This window comes from Caenorhabditis elegans, chromosome X (assembly GCF_000002985.6).
Source record: "Caenorhabditis elegans chromosome X".
Classification (NCBI taxonomy): domain Eukaryota; kingdom Metazoa; phylum Nematoda; class Chromadorea; order Rhabditida; family Rhabditidae; genus Caenorhabditis; species Caenorhabditis elegans.
In genome coordinates this window covers 592,625-609,433 of record NC_003284.9, presented here as the reverse complement: position 1 = coordinate 609,433, position 16,809 = coordinate 592,625, and the positions used below count along the sequence as shown (strand labels likewise).

Below are 16,809 nucleotides of genomic sequence, written 5' to 3'. Positions count from 1 at the left end.
AAGAGTTAGTATTTTTCGACGCCACATATTTAAATGCTAAGGCTTGAGTTTTCAAAAAAATTTCATTGGTTAAAAGAAGATTACTCATCAAAAATTGTTTGAACACAGAAACTTAACAGTACTGATTCATGATATTTGTGATACAAATCTGTTCAAAAATACCAGCAAAAAATCGAAGCTATTTTTTAAGTTGAAAGTTCAACGTACTCCAAGAGCGGTTTTCAATTTCCTATAACCTAAAAACAGTAAACAATTTAAAAAAAGCTTTTATAATGTTTCCTCTGATCTTCTTAAAAAATAGAGTTTCCCTTTTTTTAATTTGATATCTTTTTATGTTTGCTGTCTTTAGTAATCGAAAAAAAAATTATGTAAATGTTCAACCGTTTCAGGTATGCATGTGTTTATTGAAAATTTTATGGAAAGTTTTGAAAACTGTTATATTCAGGTTATCTTTTCCATAAGCAGTACGATACGAACCTTGCACAAAGTCTTCTTTATCACCACAAAAATTACCAAACTATTGTGTGCATTACTACGTTAACATCCATCTCTCTTCACTAGTATTTGGTTTTGGTTATTTGAAATGCTGGACTGTGCAGAAGTTTGTCGTTGTCATTGTGAAGCGCGAAGTGCGAGGGTTGAGCTCAGTGCACAGAGAAAGAGCTAGAGATAAAGGATAAAAGTGGATGTGCTTATCGGATGAAAGTAGAAAGCTCTTGAAACCCCATCGAAGACGGTACGGGGTAAGGGGGGGGGGGTGCTTACCTTACCCCCCCCCCCCATCAAGTACTTTAACCTCCTACCATTTTCCTTTACTTTGCCATACCAAGTTGTTCGCTTACTATCTTTTGAGAGTTCTTGTTTTATGTTCCATTACCTTTTAAGTTTGACTGCTCAGAAACAACAGTTTTTTTTCAAATTTTTTACTAGAAACGTTGCAGATCGAACATGCGGTTTTTCGCCGTCCTTTTAGTGCCACTCGTTTTTGCCGAAATCTGTCCAATGGACAAGCATGCCATCTGCAACACCGGGCATTTGTCATGCACCTGTTCAGTTTCTCAGGAAGATGTAAGTTTATTGGAGGCCAATAGAGAATTGTTGGGTTTTGTTTGAGGACTTTTCGCCATTTTTTGAGAAAAATATATTACTGTTGCATGTTCGAATTCCTATCATGTTTGAATATCAATTTTTGAAACATACGTAGATCATAAAATTCAAGAGATATTAGTTTTACATTGACGATTTCCAAAAAAGTGGGTAAACCCCCAAATTTTTGAAAGGTTCACTATGAATTTGGTTATTTTGGCACCATAGGAGTGGTTTTAAAAAATATGTCTGTTCTTTGATGACTTCAGGGGTTCATTATATTTGCAATATACTTTCCATTCCAACAACTTTTTCTCAAAAAACATGTTTAAAGGTGTCTCAATTTGATGGTTTGAATTATAGAAAGTCGATATAAAAATGTTAGATTATTTCAAGAATGTTTATTCGGTCTATAATATTGCGAAACAATGAAACACGCTTGAATATAATTCAGATTTTTTCATACTAAAATCTGAGATTTTCTACTATTTGGTAAAAGAAAAAATTGAAATTTGGAGCTGGTAACACATTAGTAATCAACGCGGAAATTCAAAATTGATGCGGTAGTTTTTTTTTGTTCCAAATTTGGAGTCCAAACAGAAAACCACCCATTTAAGCAATTCGAAAACAAATCTTTCATAAACACTAATTTAAACTCGAACATTAAAAATATTTTTTAAAAAATTATTTTTACAGGAAGCCCCAGTTCCAGAAATCTCTTGCAATGCCCTAATTGCAAGAGACTTGGAAACCGGAAACTTCCCAGTAGTCTCCGTAGAATTTGACCTGAACAACTCCGCCGAAGCACTGGAAGAGTTCCCAGAAGACGCTTTCAGAGACAAGATTTCATCGTCGCTCCGTGTTGACGAGGTATGCTTCGAACGGGGGTAAAAATATGAGTATATAATATTATTTTAAGGAAGATGTTATTGTTCTTCGCACCAGCTGTGTTGGAACTGATGATACCTTGACCATTCAATTTGTTATCCTCAAGAAAGTATTTGTTTGAGTTTGAGACCAAACTTACAAAAAATATGTTTTAACAGGACACCAACTCCAGCGCTCTTCCATTCGCTATTGAAGATCTCATCGATGCTGAATCCATTGCTACGAGAATGAAGGCCATGGGACACCTCTCTCAAATTGCTAACTTGGACGTTGACACCATTGAATACGTGAGTTTCAAAACACATCAGAACGTACTCTAGATATGGGGCTATACAAAGAGTGTCGAACCAGTCGAATCAATCAAATCAGATCAGAGTTGAACAGATCAGATCAAAATCAAATCAGATAGAGAGATCAGAGTCGAACCTATAAGCTTCGTGTGGTCACATACCGTATATCCTCTATTAGTAAGGCGTGCAAAACTAATTTTCGAATTTTAAGGCTGATACACAAAAACTGTCCGAGTTGTACTCATATTTTGCCAATTTTGACTTGTTATACCAAGTCTGTAAGAATTTTCCTGATTTGTAAAGCGATTTTATAATGCAAATTTTGAATTCTTAAAAATAGGGAACAAATGAAGGGGTGCAAAACTATTAAAGGTGCAAAACTAATAGAGAGTGCAAAACTAATTTTCGATCAGTGATTTTAGATGCAAAACTAATAGAGGTGCAAAACTAATAGAGGCTCCTTACTAATAGAGAATATACGGTAACTTGAATTCTATGCTACTGATCAAACTACTGAGGGTTTTGCAACTAGTGATAGCAAGGCTTTTTCAAAAAAAACACTGAGCATGACCAAGCCAAGCATAAGAATATGAAATTTGCGAATGCTTTATTTAAAAACATACCGGACCACGTACAAATATCGTAGATCACCGTCAACACAAAACACGTGCTGCTGGGTTGTCCCATTACGGTTTGACCTACAAAAAATGTAGGAAATTTTGCACAGAAAAAAGTGACATCAGCACGATCTTAAATATGCAAAATAAATTGAGATTTCTGCGTCTCAACTCCCGCAATTTTTGTAGATCTACGTAGATCAAGCCGCAATGGGAAACTGTGACACCGCGTGACAACACAGAAGTTCTTTCAAATCAATTATAATTTTTTCAAACCATATAGTGCCATATTCAAATCACCTAGGGTCTTTTCAAAACACGTAACAGTATTTTAAAATATCACAGGTTCATGTCTAAACTACGTAGATCATTGCCCAAGTTATGTAGATGACTTGATAACTGGTTCTTCACTTTTCCCAAAGTACCTATGACAGAATTGGTGTGTTCGACGAACAACCTGCACTCTTTTTTTAATTTCAACATTACTTTGAAGTTAGAAAACATTTGCTCCAGAAAAAAAATTGAAACTGATAACACGCGTCCCGTGGGCAAAACCAAATTTTTTGTTTCGTTTTTCACTTCTGTACCTTGTTTTTCTGACCTTGTTTTGGTATTCTGGCATCGAATCTATTTGAATCACGTGAGTCTCTGGTAGCAGCTGGCCAATCACTATTTCGATAAAGTGGCTTGTAGTAAATGAAAAACAAGGAAGAGATATCAAAAAGAAACAAATGATGTCAGAGATGAGTGGGGTAGTTTTTGAATATGTCAATAAGAAATAATTGAGTAAAACTTTCCAAAAGTTGCAAATTTTTTCAAGTAGCCATATTTAAAAAAGAACACAAAAAAATTAATACTGTTTTTTTTTTCATTTTCCATCAAGCTTTTATTAAAAAATGGCTAGTATTTGAAATAGAAAGTGAGTGGATTTTTTTTTTTGGAAAATTAACAGTCGCAGAAAAAAACATTTTTATCGACAAGTAAGAAGATAAAATCTGAGTAATAATTTTAAAAAAATTTCGTATATGTTTTTGAAATGTTTTACTAGCTCATTTCAAAAAATTTTCGTACTGGAAATGTCTTAAAACACCTGTTTTGAAATAAACGGATAACAATTCTTTTGGGAGTCTTTTAAAATTCTTCAAGAATTATTTTCTCACCATCATCAAACCCCTTAATTTTTGAATCATATTTTAATTCTTGTTCTGGTGACAAAAAACAAAGCAAAAAAACAATTTCAGTCTTTCCTGTGGTCTGTAATCGAGTACGTCACGCGTTCCAAAAAACTTGTTCTTACGGTTCCACTACGCAAAAAAACACATTTTCTAAATTTCAGACCGAGGAATTGGTTGACTTGGAATTTGAGCCAAGCAACCTTGAGCTGATCTTCAAAGCCATCCTTCTCGCACTCATCTTCGGATTTTTCTTTGTTCTCGGAGTTTGGAAGCTCACGAAGAAGGGTGATGAATACGCTGACGATCTTCAGAAGCCATAAGAAATTTGTGTTTTTCATCGATTTAACTCCGAATTTATTGAATCGACTTTCCCTTTCCCGATCATTACTTTTAAACGACAAAAAACCTTTATTTGATTTTTTTTCAACAAAAGTTGTCATCACAGTAAGACTACGGTGGAAATTTAGGAATTTAGCGAAGTGGTAAAAATAAAACAAAGCACTGGGAATTTGGGTCACAAAGTATGTGAGATAGAACATATGTACAAATGGAAAACCGGTGTGTAGATGAGGAGGATGAGATGGAAAATGTGGAGAAACTGACAAGAAAGTATGAGAGAAAGGTTTTTGGAATAAAAATCACAATATTAAACATTTCTACAGAATAATAAGCCAGGAAGGGAATGTTGGCAGCCGAACAAATATTGGCCGCGTAGCTATTGCTGAAAATATTAATAATTCAAATGTAATTCAAACTTTGAAAATTCTTGATGTACAGTTTGAAACTGCTTTACTTTTTAATTAGTAAAACTAAAAAACTTGAATATTTATGGATAAACTCAAGGATAGCCAAAAATGGACTTGTCAAATGACGACCGCTGTGTCTGTGTCTACGAAGGCCTTCCACGTAAGCAAAGCACTGCGGCCGACGCTGCGCAGGTCCGCCCGTCTTATTTCTCGGCTGTCGGCTGTCAGCTTTTTTCATTTCACAGACAGAATTTTTCAAATATACGTTGAAAGACGGTCAAAAACTATTATCCCTCTATTATTTTTAGCTTTAATATATGAAATACCTTCTGATTGGAGCATATTTTGGGCAATTTTATTGATAATAATTTTTTGTAAGTTTGTCTAAATATTTGAAAAAACCAATAACTGGGCTGTCGACTGGCGCCGACAGCCAAAACAAGGTCAATTTCAAGATGTGTTGTTATAAATAAATATTGCAAAAAAATGCATAAACGAAAAACGCATTTTTTTCATCGAGCACTACCTAATCTAAACTATATGCTATCGTGTTCTCTCTTTTTTTGCTCATATGACATCACTAGACTAAAACTAGAAGTTAGAAGCCATTTTTATTACTCAAAAAGTGTCCGTCCCATCTAATTTCATCTCATCTTTTCACCATCAAAATATGACGAGAGGAGGAAGCGTTTCTCTTCGTTTTGTGAGAAAAAAAAAGAAAAACATTATTGGTCCCAGGTTTTTTTCCTTGTTATTGCTTTTCGCTTATTTTTCTTTGCTTTTGTCCAATTGTTATGAAATCAACCTCTAGAAGAACACAAAAAAAAGAAAAAAGAGACAGAAAATTCCTGGGCAAATAATAAAAGGTCCTAAGCAAAGAAGTAAGTGCATGTGCCGGGGGAAGGGGAACTGGAAAATGAAAAATGTTTAAAAAATTACTTGGAAAATATGTTGTTGAAAATAGGTGCAGTTTTAGACATGCACTGACTGAAATTAATGTTGCGCTGACCAAAAAGTCAACCTTCGGGGGAAAAAAAACTAGATTGACTGGGTCAAATATTTCCACAATAGTGCACCATAATCAATTAATATAAACTAATAGAAAAGATAATAATATGCCTAATTATATTTTGGGGGCAGATAGCTCAGTCGGTAGTGGTGGCCGCTAGCAGTCTGGAGGTCACGAGTTCAAGTCCGGCTTCACCCTTTATGTTCACACAGCCTCTATTGGGAAGTGGAGCAATCCACGACTGGATTATCGGCCACAGTCCCCGGCTAGGATGTGGCTTAAATTATAGCCCAGTGGGATCACCACCAGGCAGTGCAACTGAATCCCAGATCCGCAGTGCATAGCACTTGAAGAACGGATCCTCCTTCAATCCTTTTTTTTTAAATCTTTTTTAATTGAGATAGTATTAGTTATCTTCATACTCAAAAAAATAAAAACAACGGCAACGTCATAACTCCTTAGTTCTTAGAAACTTTATTGAATATACTTTTTTTTATTATGCTTATTTTTCCAATTTATAAAGTCTAAATAACCAATCATTATTGCCCCTTTTCTCAAATTCAAAAATCCAATAACAAAAAAAAACTCACTCATCCAGAGGAAGTACTCCGATTGTCAAGAGTTTTATCCCGTGATGACTTTCGAAATGTGTTAGTGATCCACTTGAACACACCGCGCTGCTTCTTTTTCGTCTCTTCGTCAATTTCCGCGCTCGCACCGTTTTCTTCAAAGTTCGCGTCGCTGCTCGATTTGGAGCTACTTTTTGTTGCGGTGCCTTCCGTTTGGACGCTCGACGATTCGCTGGAAAAAAAGATGAAAAAATGGGCTAAAGAGCAAAAAGAATTTTGATCTTTTAATGCAGTCATATGTAAAAATCGCATGTCTCTAGGGAAAACTTCAAAAACGCCAGGACTCAGCTTTAGGCAACGACCATACTGAGAGTATAAACCAATTTTACTTGAGCATTGTTTAAAAGGTGATTAAATTCAAATTTCACTTTTTTTTCGCTTTCCGTCAAATTCCTAAACTTTCAAATCGTTTAATTCCCGATTTACCTCCGACTATGGCTTATAATTTTATGAGATTGCGACTGATCGGCCAACTCCACTCCTTCTTGAATTGCAGTCAATGTCGATTTCCTTGACAGCATTGTTTTTGGAGGACTTCTCGGAGCACACTTGATTGGAGCAACTTGTTTCGTTCGACTCGACAAAGTTTTACCCGAGATATTTCCAGCTGACATTGCGGCGCGTGGCTTGATAGGAACAAGCCGGTCAATGGTGCTAGCGGAGCCTTGAATTTGTTGGAAGTGGTCAAGAGATTGAGCACGACTCCGAACGTTTTTTACAGGCACTTTGTGTATTGGAAACAGCCTCATGTCCTTTGTAATTATTGGAGCCATCATGATGAATAGATATGAAATCCAGTTTTGATGAATGAAGTGATGAAATTCAAATCTGAAAAAAAATCAAACTAGAAAACTAGATACAAGATAAAAAAATTTGTGCGATCAAACATAAATAAAAAGCAACGTTTTAATATATAATATATGAATGCAATTCTAAAGAAAACATAGCATTTCTGCTGGACCCCAGTCACCAAACACCGCTAAGATTTCGAAGAGCGCATATTTCTCAAAAAAGTCACATGGTCCTAAAGACGATGTTTTCAAGCAGTACATAAAGATTACGGGGAGGGGTATGAGTTGGTGCAAACAAACAGAGTGGTAGAAAGTCAAAAAATTCGCTAGGAAACGAGAATTCACAGGATTGTAATGTCTGTGGTGCACCAGAAAACAGGCTATAAATAACAATTTTCAGAAGCAGGGATAAAACTAAATGAATTGAAATGAAGAAGTGAACGACGAACACAAGGATTGTGTGTGTGTGTGTGTGTCTGTGTATCTGGAAAAAGGAGGGGGTTGTTTTGGAAAACGGGAGGGAGGCAAGTGAAGACAGACGACGAGAGTAAAAGGCCAAGCACAAGACTGCGAGAGACCACACGACTCCACCGAAGTAGAGGGAAGGACGGACCGCCGATTCTGGCATTCCTCCCCCCCCCCGTCCACACCAATCTCCTTGTTTTGCACGCACACTTTTATTCCGAGCTGCTGCCTCTCCTTAGTTGAAGACGGGGGTTGGGGAGGGTAGGAGGAGACGGGAGCGATGAAATTGATGAAATAAATGGGTGCTCCGATGAAAGATGCAATAAAAGCGAAAAGCGCGATAATGAGTTGGGTTAAATGGGTTTTGCACACTTCCGAAAAAGAACCTGCAGAAGTGATCGGATTAGCAAAAGGGGTTCTCAAAATTCAAAAGTTGGGAATTTTTCCGACAAGGTTAGTTCTGGTCTCCATTTAGGAACTTGATAAACAACTTTGTTTGAGTAAATCTATGTTTTGTGCAATTGCAAAGTGAAAAAATTAGACACTAAATTTCACAAAACAAAAAGATTAATCAAAATTCTTTTTTGTGCGCTTTCAAACAAAACGCAAACTACGGCAGGTTTTTCTTCCGTTGACTTACTTTTATATTTAAAATTTAACCAAAGCAATCGGCAGCAAAAACAATACTAACCGAAAATATGAGGAATGCTTTTTACGAAATTCAAATATGAAGAGGATAACATGATGAAATAAGTTTCATAAAATGAGCAAAAAGAGTCAATCACAATAATTTTGAAAGATCGAATGATGACATATTCATGTGACCACAAAATCTTGTGACCACACTTAAAAGCTGCACAACTCGTTCTTTTTCCGTTTGCAGACTACACATTTTTGATTCAGAAATTGGAAACATACACTTTCACGTGTGTGTGTAATTGTGCTAATCATTTATGTAAACAGAAAGGTGGCACAAATAGAAAACGCTCATTAAAAGTTGTATTGAAAAATGGGAGTTTGCTAACAATTCTGCAAACAATTTTGCAAATTTTCAAAAATTGCGTGTTCCAGATGGAATGTCAAAAGGTTGCCGGTGGTCGAAAAGTTGCCGGTTGCCGAAATTTTTAGAGTTAGGCAACTTCGGCAATTGCCGGTTGCCGAAAATCTCGGTTGCCACACATCCCTGGTATGCGCCAATCGAAAATGTTTAAACTGGGCAGTGTTCTTGAAATTAAATATTGTAAGCTTGATATAATTTTCAATTTTCGTTAGTTTTTCGTTTTTTTTTAGAAGCAATGACTCGGTAAAATTTGGCACACTGGAAAAGCGAACATTTTGCCCAAAAAATGCAGGCAATTATGTACATTTTTAAATCTATTGAAATTTTGAAATTTTTATCTTTTGTAGTTTTGAAATAGCAGTATTACTTTCAGGGTTTGAACGGTTTTTCGGGGAGTTCATCCGATGAAAACGTTTGGGTTACTGTGGAGACACTAAAACTTTACACTTAAAGATTGAGTAGCGGTAATGATGATTTTGTCTAAATACACTTATAAAGATCTAAAACGACCGAATTTTATAATAGAACACTCAAAAAAATTCCAGATTTTTATAATCTCTGGTTACAGTTTTGGCAAATTGCCAAAATTTAAAAAAATAGTTTTTGAGGAAATCCAAAGCAATAGCACATGATCCGACCCTTACAATGTTTGATGACAAACGTTAAAAACAAAATTACAGTATAAAAAAAGTAGGAAAAAAATTTTTTTGGTCGACTTCCAAAATTACGAGGGGTAAAAACTGAGTAATTGTCACATTTTGACCGTAACTAAAATATTTTCAAAACTTTTTTGAGAAGTTTAATTATGATATTTGGTCATTTTGAGATTATAGAAAGAGTTTTTTACACTTCCTCACTGGCGCTACTCCACCATTAAAATAAATTCACAGAGATTCGGAAGTTTAATTATTTTTAACTGATTAACATAATTGTTTAAGATACCTCAAAAGATTCCGAATAATTATCTCCATACGGTTCACTGTCTCAATTCCCTAAGACTGAGCAAAGAGTGTCAAAACAGCAATTTCAAGCTTCAGGAACCAGATTCAAACAAAGTGCGAGCGGGGCAAGGTGTTTGTCCAGTGGCATTCGTATAAAACCACACCGTCATCGGAGAAATCCGTTCCTAATCCCTCTGTATTATGATATTTTGCCGGTTAATCCTAGTTTTCTTATTTCAAATTTCATGTTCCAAAAAAATAAATTTCGACAAAGTGTACAAAGATGCTATGTACGGTAAGTTACAGTAACGAAAACGTTTTGCAAAGTAAATATTAGATAAGTTGAGTTTTTTACAGCAAGTTTTCTGAAATCCGAGTTCAACTATACTTCTTTTCTAAGACGAGCCGATCACTCTGCTGAACGATATGTTCCTTTTCAGGATACTAGTAATGACACTTTTTTCAAGGTTGGAATGTAAGTTCTGATAAAATATTCAACAGTTTTATTTAGAAATTTGAAGAATACTCACATTTTTTAAAAAGAAGGTCAAAATCGTGCGGTTTTGGCAAACATTGTTGAGGAGAAAATTTTTGACTGTCCTTTGCAGGTCCAAAAAAATATGTCCAAAAAATTTTTCACACTGAAACTAACAAGCCCACGCAACATTTAAGCAAAGACTTAATTACGTAAAGTTTTTGAAATCTGTGCAAACAAAGCCGTATAGTTTAACTATTTTCAGTGTAGAGTGTAAGACTAGTAATGAGATTCAACTTTCAGTCTTCATAAATCTCAACTTGAAAATTATACGAAAATACGAATGGAAGATCAGTTAGGAACATTAAAAAACAAACCCTGGATGCCTATCAATGAAATCCGTGAGGAATTTGCAAATTGTGCACTATTGAAGTTTGGCTCGTTTAGTGAACATGATTTTAAGGTATGTTTTGGAGAAGGAGTAAAATTGAAAGAAAAAGTAAATTGCAAATACTTAAAAAAAAACAACATGCAGAAAAAATTTTAAAGTGATTTTTTTCAAATGCGCAATTTAGTTAAAAATATTTGTAATACCTAGAATTAAAAAAAACAAATTATGAATTTTGAAGTCTATTAAAAATAGTTGTTCTATTGTTTTTGTTTTGTACGATAAAATTATAATAGAAAGTACTACGAAATTAGGAAAACAACTATTTTTAACAAGGAGTAAGGATATTTTTAAGCGACATGCAATAATATCACTCTATGAGCAGTGTAAAATGCCAAAACATTGAGACAAATTGCTCATGACTCAGCCCTACCGGAAAAATTACTTCCTAAACGTTCAAGTCAGAGATGGGCGGCCAACAGTTTTTCCGTCAAGTCGGCACATTGGCAATTTGCCGAATTTGCCGGAAAAACGGCAATTGCCAAAAATTGGGCAACTTCTGGTTTTGCACATTTTTTTAACGGGAAAAAAATTCAAAAAAGCAAAGCTTTACGAGTTTATGTTTTATAAAGGACATTTCCGGCAAATCTGATAGTGATAAATTGGATCACAAATTAAAGCCGTTCAAAAAAAAAAAACAGTAGGAATTTTCGACATATTTTTCGACTCTAGTATGACATCATCTCGGTCCACCTCCACAATTGTCATTGTTTCAGTACGACAAAGGAATGTATGGGTGGATGAATATCATGAAATTTTCATGTGCCCGAGTCCTGGACCAATATCTCGTCTTTGGAATGGCTTTCACTAGAACTAGATTCAGGTTGAAACAAGTGATACTAAAGCGACAAAACACGTGAGCTGAACAATGATTTTGATAGAAGGAGTATATCTTTTTTACAGACATTGGGCAACTTCCGGGCGTAGTCTGATAACAAGAGATGTACAGAAAATTACTGAGATATTTACAATTAGATTTGGGCAATTTGTAAACGAAAAACTTGAAGACGAGTTGAGAAAACATGCAATTTCAACAAAAAATATTGCTGGTGAGTTCAACATGCCAATAAAAATTTTTAGCTAAATTTTTTTGGTCGAGTTGAAGGAAAAAGGTTTTAGATTCTTTTTTAAAAAAATTTTGTTTGTATTGATGAAATTATGAATTTACATGTTCTTATTGTTAGTGAGTAAATTAAATTTGACTTTAAAACTGAAGGTAATTTGTGTTTTAATTTGTAAGCTAAACTTTATTCTACCTGATATTAATTCTGGAAACAAAATTAGACGGTAAATTCAAAAAAATTAGTTTCCAGCCGCTGCGACGTTGACAAGTTAGTTAAATTTCATATTTTAGCTAATTTTAGCTAATTTTTTGAGCCGCCATAACTTTTGTTTGAGAAGTTTTCAAGAAGTTTCATCATGAAGTTCAGTGTTTTCAGACAATTTCGAGTCTAATGAAGCAATATAAAAAAATTCCACTACGACGCCTTTAAAACATTTAAGTTACATCGTCAAAGCAAATTTGACTTTCAGTTAAAAGAAAACAATTGTTTGAAAATGCTGCAATTCTCAACAGCTATAAAGTTGCAGGTAACCCACTGAATCTAAAAAATGACACGTTTGAAGAACTTGCTGTAGCATATGGACGGCTCAGAAAACACATCAAGCTTTCAGACAGCCGTGGACACACCTTCAGTACATTGGCATTTGGGGTAGAATAATTTCACAAGTTTTAAATTGCTATTTACTGCAACTCCACTCAACTTTCAGATAAAGTCACGAATTTTGGTGACATCACCCAGTCATGCTCCACAAGCGGTTGAAGCAATATCCGATGAGCTCAGTGATGCTCCGCTGAAGGTATTGGACACGTGTCATAAAGATATTTGCACATATGATTACATGGTGAGAGCTGTTCGAACAATCGAAGAAAAAGTATAGTTTTCAGAAAAATGCAACATTTAATCCAAAAACTGAAACATACAGTTACGTGAAGGAGAATGCATTAATCAACACAGTTCATCCCAGATACTCACTCATTGCTTTTCAAAAATCCAAGCCTTACTTTACATTTGAAAAAATGAAACGTAAAACTGCAACCAAAATTATGTAAGCTCGTCAAAGATTTAAAGGTTTTGAAATTTTATTGATATCATAACCAGGAGTGGACGGCAAATTTTTTTGTCGACGAATTTGGCAAATCAGCAACATGCTGGTTTGCCGATTTGCCGATTTGCCAAAACTTTTCAATTCCGGCAAATTTCCGAATAAATTTAAAAATTACAAATTTTTTCGTAGATTTGCAAAACGCATCCGCTCATTCCTTTAATTAATATTCTAAATTATTTTCAGCGATGTCAAGCAAAACCTGGACACTAAAGCAAAAAATCTCTGGTCATCATTGTTGGATCAACAATTTACATTAGCCATTCATGTGCACAATCAGGAACTTTTCCCATTTGATCAATTTTTCATGACATTGAAGCCACCAATTGACTGATTAACAAGAATTGAAAAAAAATATTTATTTTGATGTAATTTATTTTTTTGAACATTTGATTCAAAATACAGATTGGAGATAAATTTTTATATAGTACTATATTGCTGATTTGTGCTCATTTATTTTGTGAGTGGGGGAATGATTTCCGATTGGAAAAGTTTGGTGGACCAAATTGAGGTATAAAATGAGGAATAGGGTGGAAAGGGAAACGCTGAAAAAGCATTAATTGTCAAATAAATTCATAAGGGTCGATTGAGATTCATAATACAAAAAGAAGTATCGGGATAATGTTTCTTACAACTGAAGGAACTGCATGACAAATTGGAATACTTTAGGAATAATCTCTAAATGAGTGGGTGGGTATTTAAGAGATGCATACATTGGTCCAAGTTGAAAATTGTTTACAAAAAGCGGCTGGGAATCAGTTGACATGGTTTTAGTGTGAAATAAAAGATGATTACTGTTTTGAATTCGTTTTTATCAGTATACTGTATTCCCAACAGCATTTCTGAAGTTGAATTTGTGCCTAGGCATGACTCTCTCCCGTAGTGGAGTCTGCGGCATGTCCGGCAATCTCCGACTCGCCGATGTGTATCGGGTGTGCTCCTGAAATTTCTCCCAGAGCTTGAGCTTCGGATGACTGAATTGAGGAATGCTCGGCAGCTGGCTCTGGCATCGCGGCTTCTGGATGCTTGGCGACTGGAGCTGATGTTGCTGCAAATGAAATGTTGGTTTACATGGGTTGATGTTTAACTTTAAAAAAAAACCAATTCAGCGCAAGTGTCTATGCGGTATATAGTGGCGGAGGTGTGTGATTTATATTCAAAAAGGTTTTTGTAAAATCTAGTACGACGGTGGATGTCTCCGACGTCCAAAATCTTCCAGCTACATCGGGCACCTGCGCACACTGTTTAATCATCACTATCACGAATTTCTGCTTATTCTTATTCTCTTAAGCGCTATACTGTTTCTTCAGGTCATAATTTGTTATAATAGATTTTCTTCTGAAACTTACATGCTGGTATGTGACGCCTGACGTCATCATCGTCAAGACCATCCTCTTCATCACTGGAATCTTCCTCCTCCTGTTCTTCTCGTTCATCTTCATGATCCTCTTCTTCCTTCTCATCTGGCTGCTCAGGTTCTTCAGCAGGTTTCTCTTCTGCATTGTCTTCTTTTACTTCTTCTTCCTTTTCTTTTTCATCAACCTCTTCCTCGTCATCTTCATTGTCACTTCCTTCTTTTTCACCTTTCTCCTGTCCAAAACTGTCTCCGTCCTCTGGGAATTCCTTCTTCCATTTGGCAGCAAATTTTTTGCGGAATTGAAGAGCAAAATCAGCTACTGGATCCCCTTCATTGTTGTAAGTGAGACAATTGTTGATCATCTGCAGTTAATAAAAATTAATATCAACTTTTAACAAATCTTAAAACTAACTAATTTGAAGTCTTCCTTGAACTCAACTGCAGTGTCGTACTCCTCGCCGATCAACTTCTTTCTGATGGTTGACATGTCCATTGGCTTCTTGATGACCTCGTGATAGTCGGTGAGGCCAAGTAGGACAACGTCAACTGGCTTACGGAATGGAAATGTGAAGGACTGAAACACATTGTGTAATTCTAGATTGTTCTGCTTCAGTTTCAACTTTCAATTTTAACATAAATTATTTCATTTGATATAGTTTCCAAGATTGATTAAAAATTGTGCGTCGTATAATAAATTGAAAATAATCTAGATTAATATTAAGTGGTTTTAAAATTTTGTGACAGAAACAGAAAGGTTAATTTCTGACCATAGTTTTTTTTAATATAGAAGCTCTTTCACCAAAAAAAAAACTTACATCATGTGTGCTTTTCTCAAACTCTTTCAAAATCGACAGACACTTCTTCAGCTCGTCATGAAGATGGTCCGACTCAGCCTCATCTTCAGACTCCGACTTTGCCTTCTTCTTTCTTCCACGCTTGGCTGGCGGACCTCCTGCTCCGCCGTCTGAATTCTTGGATCCACGTGGACGTCCTCTCCCACCACGGCCAGTTCCTCCTCCTCGGGTGCTTTCACCACCTTCAACGGTTGCCCCAGCGGCGGTGGCTCCTCCGCGGCCACGGCCGCGTCCTCGTCCGCGGCCACCACGTCCACGACCAGATGGGGTCCTTTTTGATTTGAAATCGTCCTGTAATGTTGTTTTTATAGTTCTGAGTAATTATATTTGATAAATTATTTTTTTACACATTGGTTTTAATATGTTGATTTGCTAAACACACCTCTTCTCCGTCATCACTATCCGGTGAGATCGCTCTTTTTGGAGCTGGATGATTTGCACTTCGAGTAGTTGGCATTTTCCGGTAGTGAAATTTGCCTGAAACAACAAATGTATCATTTTTCTAATCGATAAATTGACCAAATCAAGAAAATACGTCGTTTTTTGTCATAGAGGATAATAGAAATTGTTTAATGGTTACTAGGGTTCAATAATTTCAAATTTGAAAAAGCGAACAATAAACTGAAAGAGGTATTGTTGGTATAAACAAACGCGAAAAAAAGAAGAGCAACACAAACTGTGAATGAATACTAAAGGCCCACCACTACTACACACTGGCCACCGCTGAGAGAACAGAGAGACCACTGGTTTTCAAGAGTACATCAAGTCAAGAGAGTACAGAGAAACGACAGAACGCTGCCCATGTGGTTGTTGTCTCTATGCGAGTAGCTCTGTGCTCGGGGGCCGATGTCGTTGCCGATGTGCCCAGTCCGCCAGAAGCAGAGAAACGAGAGTTGTGAAGGTGAGAGACACTGGTGGCATAAAAGAGTGGTCGGAGAAGGGCAAGATGCTGGGTTACATTGAAGGCAGGGCAGCTGGGCGAAGAACAGAGAAGGAGTATGGATGTGTGAGCGTAGATGAGGAGGGGTTGTTTCTTCTCACTCTAGGGTCTCTCGCTCTCTGTGACGTTGTTGTGTCTCTCTATTTCTCTTCTCCTTTTCTTCCCGCTCTCGTTTTGGCTATTTACCCATTCTCACTAGATAACAACTGGAGATAGATCCCCCAGCCGCTCTCGCGCGTTTTGGACTTAGAAGGTAATTAGTGTGTGCGCACCTGCAAAATATGTTAGTTTGGATGGATTTCCAGGCAATGGAATGTCAATGTGAGAACGGGGCTCCGGGGCTAATAAAAAAGAATAAGATGGATAGGGTTATGAAAACGAAGGAAATGGCAGAATGAAAAACAACAAATCAAGATAATAGGAAACAATAAACTTTTTTTGTGAGAATTTTCAGTTGTCTTTTTGAATTTGTAACTAATATTTATGATAGTCGAGCAATTATAGACATACTCAGTTTTTCCCCAACAAAGATTTTGCAATTTTACTAGCAAAAAATTACGCTACTGAATATCCAAAATTGAGAATTACGCGTCTCGTACATCTATACTAAACGAAATTTTGTCCGGCAGAGTATAATTGAAGGTGGGTTTTGCGTATCTGACCGGGTGACACCACTATACTCGCTAGATATTTTGGGAATATTTTGGGTTTTAATAAGCAAGATTAAATTTTAATACATTTTTGAGTGATATTGGATAAGTACATTATCTAAGTATATAACTGTTGTGTGAGTTTTAAGCCGAAGAATCAGGAAATTGGATTTTAATTATTGACTTATCAGACGGATAAATCAAAAAACATATCACAAAATT

At 36.0% G+C, this 16,809-nt stretch overlaps 4 protein-coding genes and 3 non-coding genes across 8 annotated transcripts; 3 read left to right on the top strand and 4 right to left on the bottom strand.

The window, feature by feature from the left end:
- Positions 1-941: 941 nt before the first annotated feature.
- F13C5.5 (uncharacterized protein) lies at positions 942-4,562 on the top strand. Its single transcript, NM_075727.8, has 5 exons — positions 942-1,068; positions 1,783-1,956; positions 2,006-2,083; positions 2,133-2,261; positions 4,218-4,562. Exons 1-5 carry the CDS (start codon positions 949-951, stop codon positions 4,374-4,376), a joined length of 660 nt encoding a protein of 219 aa, NP_508128.1. The 5' UTR covers positions 942-948; the 3' UTR covers positions 4,377-4,562.
- On the bottom strand, positions 1,300-1,524 carry F13C5.8. Its single transcript, NR_070343.1, has one exon. It is a non-coding gene; the product is annotated as an Unclassified non-coding RNA F13C5.8 (non-coding RNA).
- F13C5.1 (uncharacterized protein) lies at positions 4,446-7,274 on the bottom strand. The gene is made up of 3 exons (NM_001392717.1): positions 6,867-7,274; positions 6,402-6,612; positions 4,446-4,777 (listed from the first exon to the last, which is right to left on the bottom strand). The coding sequence occupies exons 1-2, from the start codon at positions 7,214-7,216 to the stop codon at positions 6,402-6,404; spliced, it is 561 nt and encodes a 186-aa protein (NP_001379873.1). The 5' UTR covers positions 7,217-7,274; the 3' UTR covers positions 4,446-4,777.
- A 2,583-nt stretch (positions 7,275-9,857) lies between these two features.
- Positions 9,858-13,206, top strand: F13C5.3 (the record flags this gene model as incomplete). 2 transcript variants are annotated; one of them, NM_001129657.4, is made up of 9 exons in its annotated part: positions 9,858-9,992; positions 10,055-10,172; positions 10,476-10,635; positions 11,337-11,476; positions 11,524-11,669; positions 12,211-12,332; positions 12,391-12,525; positions 12,569-12,729; positions 12,973-13,206. In NM_001129657.4, the coding sequence occupies 9 exons, from the start codon at positions 9,899-9,901 to the stop codon at positions 13,118-13,120; spliced, it is 1,224 nt and encodes a 407-aa protein (NP_001123129.1). The 2 variants fall into 2 exon arrangements, with proteins under 2 accessions (NP_001123129.1, NP_508126.2); NM_075725.6 differs by lacking the exons at positions 10,476-10,635; positions 11,337-11,476; positions 11,524-11,669; ... (2 more) ...; positions 12,569-12,729; positions 12,973-13,206 and having other exon boundaries at positions 9,899-9,992; positions 10,055-10,176.
- On the top strand, positions 11,026-11,129 carry F13C5.9. Its single transcript, NR_070342.1, has one exon. It is a non-coding gene; the product is annotated as an Unclassified non-coding RNA F13C5.9 (non-coding RNA).
- Positions 11,033-11,138, bottom strand: F13C5.10. Its single transcript, NR_070341.1, has one exon. It is a non-coding gene; the product is annotated as an Unclassified non-coding RNA F13C5.10 (non-coding RNA).
- Positions 13,134-15,474, bottom strand: F13C5.2 (Bromo domain-containing protein). The gene is made up of 5 exons (NM_075723.8): positions 15,380-15,474; positions 14,959-15,288; positions 14,556-14,717; positions 14,136-14,505; positions 13,134-13,834 (listed from the first exon to the last, which is right to left on the bottom strand). The coding sequence occupies exons 1-5, from the start codon at positions 15,452-15,454 to the stop codon at positions 13,647-13,649; spliced, it is 1,125 nt and encodes a 374-aa protein (NP_508124.1). The 5' UTR covers positions 15,455-15,474; the 3' UTR covers positions 13,134-13,646.
- Positions 15,475-16,809: the final 1,335 nt, after the last annotated feature.